General features: G+C 34.9%; 1 protein-coding gene across 4 annotated transcripts; it reads right to left on the reverse strand.

Annotated features, from left to right (window-relative positions):
- Nucleotides 1-116: 116 nt before the first annotated feature.
- Nucleotides 117-4,826, reverse strand: LOC110771218 (immune-associated nucleotide-binding protein 9). Of its 4 annotated transcripts, none has more exons than XM_021975476.2 (6): nucleotides 4,688-4,826; nucleotides 3,278-3,527; nucleotides 2,838-3,115; nucleotides 2,007-2,171; nucleotides 1,786-1,920; nucleotides 117-538 (listed from the first exon to the last, which is right to left on the reverse strand). In XM_021975476.2, exons 2-6 carry the CDS (start codon nucleotides 3,507-3,509, stop codon nucleotides 338-340), a joined length of 1,011 nt encoding a protein of 336 aa, XP_021831168.1. In that variant the 5' UTR covers nucleotides 3,510-3,527; nucleotides 4,688-4,826; the 3' UTR covers nucleotides 117-337. The 4 variants fall into 4 exon arrangements, with proteins under 4 accessions (XP_021831168.1, XP_088103040.1, XP_021831167.1 ...); XM_088246914.1 differs by having other exon boundaries at nucleotides 4,682-4,811; XM_021975475.2 differs by having other exon boundaries at nucleotides 4,577-4,730.
- Between the last annotated feature and the right edge of the window lie 430 nt (nucleotides 4,827-5,256).

The following is a 5,256-nucleotide window of genomic DNA, read 5'->3' on the forward strand; positions in this document are numbered from 1 at the left end:
CGACAAATTCCAGGGCTGAGAGGGGATGTCCTGCACACACAAAAATGTATGCATCCTGCAACTGAAACATATGGCTGAAATTGTAAGCCAAACATTATGGACATCAAAATACACACTAGAGAAAAACATATGGGCATAAAATATATGTATAGGTATAAATTTGAAATTTTAAGTGAGCATCCTACCAATTTACATAAAGTGGATCAAACCATAACCAATATCAATCGCTGTCACAAACAGTTGCAGCAAACTCCCACATCAACCACGGTTCAATGAAGGAAGAGATTTGATATTTGATGATCAATCTCCTTACCACTTATCTTTATCAAGAATTACATTAAAGAATGGCACACTTGCCATCACCTCTTTTACGAAGCTCTTCCTCTGCTCTCATAAGATTTTCTCTAAGCTTTCGAATTTCATCATCTGACCTCATCTGAGCCATTTGAGCATTCTCTTCTGCTCTCAGTCGAGCAGCCTGTTCATCTGCCAGCTGTTGCTCAAGCCTAATAGTGGTCTCTCTTAACTTTGACTCAACCTGTATAACAATATAATTGTGAATAAAGAAATACACCAATCATAGTGAAAAGATGTATGCTTATGTTTCTCAGGGCCCTATCGACATTTCCTACTTTGCTAAACAGGATTCCTACTCCCCAATATTCACTACCTACCCCAAGAATTGAAAACAAAATAATACAAGTCACAGCATATAGAAATTTCATTTCATTCTATCTATACAACTAAAAAACATATGAACGGATGACAATTATTCACACTAGACTCCAAAAACAACCAGATATAAAGCCAACCCTTGTTACACATGCCTTAAGGGTATGAAATTGATTTAAGGAAATTCATCCGATGGTTAAATCTTTTAAGTCAAGAAGAATTTTCTGTACAATTTAATAATTGTAGCTGAAAAATTATGAACCATCACCCAAAACTCTTAACTAGACAAGGACTAAATCCATCTTTTTCATCTCATGCATTGAGCATATATCTCACATGCTGTTGAAACATATTTGAGGTTTACAGAACAGTTTATGCATTTTGGAATAAAATTTTAATAAGTCTGAAAAGAGTACAAGCCAACACACACAAAACTGTGCAGCACCACACTTATGCTAGGTGAGGGAATACCAAAACTAGATCTAAAGAAATTTTCTAACCAATATCACAGACTTGGGGCTAAGGATAACACATAGATACAACAGACTTGAATATAGATCATGTCCCTGATAGATGAGATAGCTCATTAGTTGCTGGATTTTGCATCCCCAGATCAAGAAACATGGGCAGAGGGAGGGGCCAATGTCTGTTATTTCAATCAAATTTTGACAATTGATAAAAATATGGTGGACAACAACTATAACTGAATTCATTAAGCATATCAAAATTTTATATGACATGAACAAGAATCTTGTTGTAAAATTCTGAAAGTTCATGCTTATCCCAAAGACAATAATGAAAGATGTTTTAAATTAGTGAAGGCATCCTACAACCCTGGGCCTACTAAATTAATTCAAGACTTCGGTTATCTCCAATTAATATGCCAACACTTGTCTAAAAGGTACTGGCAAGGGGAAATGTACTCAAAGGAAATCAACGACTGCTAAATACCTCTTACTACATATGTTAAGTTAAGATACAGGTTCTAATGGTTTAACAGGGGGCGGTCAATACTGTAATCAACAAAGGTATTCTAGTTTTAGCCAAGTAAGAAAACTGTAGGAATTGTTAAATCCAAAAGCACGACAGATGAAAACTTAGAAAATCTGTTACCATCTCAGTAATTCGTTTAAGCTGCTCTTCATATGCACGCTGCATCTGATCCTTCAAATCTGATATTTCTCGTTTAGAATACCCCTTCAAGGAATTAACCTCTTCTTGTTGATCACGGAGTTTAATAGCCCCTTTCTGTCGCATACAATAATTATTTGATCAAGACATTTTAGAACAGAGTGCCAGTTTAAGGAAAAAATTATTATAAATAATTATAGTACCTTCACTTCAGCGAATATCTCATCAGTGTACGGTCGTCCACCATTCTGAGCTATGACCTTGTTTACAAGGGAGAGAAGATGCTGCACTTGTCTAACCCTCTTACTTTCATCCTTACTCTTGTTATCAAAAAGCACACAGCGATTTTCACACAGAACAAGGATTTCCTACATCAATCCAAGAATTGATAAGATTTCTAGTACATGTTATCTTTATATTCAAGACACCACAGGATTAAGAAAAGAAAGTGGAAACAAATTTTTACAAACCATATATGAAAACACAATAACCGACTATAATAATCTCTAAGAAATACGATTCAGGCAAGCTGCATCAGTCAATCTTCCCTTGTACCATGCTACTAATAGAAAATTTACTGCAATCTAAATGCCACTAGTCATCTGAAGGAAACTTCTCTAACATTTTCTTGAAGTCCACTTTGTTAAGGACATATTTTATACAAAACCAACTTTGCCATCCTCCAGCCCAAAGAAAAAACTAAACAAATACATGAAAAATGACAGTCCAAGCAAAGATAATTTTCTTGGTCATTCATGTAAATTGTACAAACTGAAAAGGGAAGAGTTGATGAAAACTGTCTCAATTATGTAGCAAATAAATCCAAACATTCGTATAACTATGTTTGATGTAATATGCACGACTGTGTTAATAATTTATACACATCAAAGTACAATGAGAATAAAGTTAAGGGGAAGCATGTATCTACTCATTCAGAAATGAACACTGCTACTAATGAAATTATCATAATAGTTTATAAAAAAGAAAGAAAATAAGCAAAAATCAAGGGACGAGCTTGAATGTTCATGAGTAACCTTTAAAGGCTCTGGACATTCACGGCCCAAATAGTCTTCCAACGTCTCATCATTTTCTTCAAGGTCATCTCCGCCAGTAAAGACCACAATCATGTAATCAATAATTTTGCTTCCAAACAAAGTTTGCAAGCTACGTAGTGCAGCTTCTTCTTCTTGTGAAAACCGGGTTCTAACTGAGAAAGTTACAAGAACGGCATGGATTCCATCCTTGGCCAAATCAATGCATTTGACAATTTCTTTGCCAACAAAGTCCGACCTTGCAGAAAAATCAAAAAGACCTGCACCAGTGTACAACACAAGTCAACGCAATGAGAAAGGATACCTTCCAAAGACCAAATACAACTACTCTATACATTTGCCTCCCTACTACAGAAAAGGAAAGAAGAAAGAAAGAAAACTACAATAGATGTTAAGAAAATTATAAATCAGCAGGATTTTACCAGGAGTGTCTATAACATTTACAACTTGTCCATCTCTCAATACAGTTTTCTCCAATTCACAAGTGCTCGTAACACCAGAGGAGCTGGTCTTGGACTTGAAGGCCTTTCTTCCAAGAATACTGTTTCCTGTTGCACTTTTTCCATTACCAGTACGTCCAACTAAGACCACAGTGCGAACGGCACTAGACAGTGAAGGAAGCTCCCAGTCATCATCAATCGAACTTCCACCCATTATATAAAATCAGGATACCTAGCAGACACTTAATTCCGTCAACACTTCATAATGAGAAAAGTATGCATCACATAAATGTTAACACTTGCAACCATCTTATATGTTGACAAAATCATGTCTAGAAGTGTAGAAAACTGTTTGTATGGCATGCCCACTACATAAAAATAAAATCAAATAAAGCCTTATTTCATGAAAAGATAAACCAGAATTCCAAAAACTCAGGGGTTACATCTCCAGTTTTAGTAGAGACAAAATTATGTAAGGCACCTTTCATTCAATACATCATCTTTTACTCTGAGAAGAAGACCATGATTTCAAAACATGGTCAATGAACTTTTTTCCTTTGTGGATGGAAACTTTCTCTTTAATCGTACAAAGAGAGACAATGCACTATAAAGCCAAATGTAACATGAATAGTAAGCCATATGTATTTCCATGGATCTACACGACAATTTCATATCTAAGTGACAAGTGTTCCCAAAAAAAAAGACATGAAAATCAAACACAGCAACACAATTTTAGAAACAATCGTAGGAAGTTCCACATAAAAAATTCTAAACTACAATTAAAGCACCACCAAAGTTACCCATATTTCACATATTGCTTATTAATTCCATTTAAAACAATTGCGAACCAAAATACACGCAATTAAATTTGTATGCTGAAATTTAAGCAAAGGATCGTGACTGCTACGTTAAGTAGCATAAACATCACAATTCTATATATGAAAAAAAAAAAAAAAAAAAACCTGGTAAGATATTATTTTAACCACAATTAACCTTAGAATTCCCGTATCAACAAAAGTAAGTACAAAAGCAAGAGAACCAAGATCACAGCTTAACCCAAAACCTAAATCAGCCAAAGAGGCTAAGAAGAACAACGATCAGAAACACTGTTTGTTCGCCGACAAAACGAAGCAAAACTAAAACCAAAAAAGAAATACTGTTTTGGATTTGCATCCTTTCAGATTTCCAAATCAAGAGAATCGTCTCGACTCTCAACTGGACGCAGAGAGCCGAAGGAAGCAGAAAGTGTACAGTTCAAAATTCTCGATTCCTTTCGTTTACCTGGATTTTCCCGTCGACCAAACAGAACAAAGAAATTTTCTTTGAAAAACCAAAAGGGGAAAAGATTTTCTAAATACGAAAATAAGGAATTGTGAGATGACTTACTATTACTAGCAAAGAAAAGAAGCGCAGTCACCGTCAGTGAGAGAGAAGATAAGGAAGAGAAGAGATACTGACACAATAAACCTTTATTGTAAGACGAGTTGTAGATCGCATAGAATTATAAAAGAGTAATGCTATTTAGACACACAAGATTAACTACATTTGCGATAATTTTATGTCGCAGCTGATGTGGTCATGCCATGTCAATTAATGAATATTGTTATGTAGATTTTATTTTTATTTATTTTCTCTTTTTAATAATTATTAAAAACAAAAATAAAAGTAAAATTTTAAAAAAAAAATTTAAAAAAACGTCTCTGGACTTGTCTCTACTGCTCCCTTCTTCCTTCATCAAATCTACCCATCCCTTTCCTCCATTGTTATGAGATTTGGAGTTTTCTCAATAAAAAAAAAATTAAAAAACCCTGCGTCTCTACGTTTCTTCTCCTTCACTCCCTTCCTCCATCAAATCGACCCATTCCCACTTTGCATTATTGTTCCACCGTGAAAGGAATTAACTACACTGAAAATTAACCTTCAACCTCTTTGTGAGACAGGCTTTTGGAGATTAATTGACA

The sequence above is a fragment of the Prunus avium genome, chromosome 1 (genome assembly GCF_965620075.1).
Source record: "Prunus avium chromosome 1, drPruAviu1.hap1.1, whole genome shotgun sequence".
In the NCBI taxonomy this organism is placed as follows: domain Eukaryota; kingdom Viridiplantae; phylum Streptophyta; class Magnoliopsida; order Rosales; family Rosaceae; genus Prunus; species Prunus avium.

Bases quoted from the DNA above. Each gene is read 5' to 3' on its own strand.
- LOC110771218 (XM_021975476.2), bottom strand. From the start codon at position 3,509: ATGGGTGGAAGTTCGATTGATGATGACTGGGAGCTTCCTTCACTGTCT. The intron at 3,116-3,277 runs GTAAAATCCTGC...ACACTGGTGCAG, and splicing joins AAATGTTATAGACACTCCTG to GTCTTTTTGATTTTTCTGCA. The intron at 2,172-2,837 runs GTTACTCATGAA...GGATTGATGTAG, and splicing joins AATGTCCAGAGCCTTTAAAG to GAAATCCTTGTTCTGTGTGA.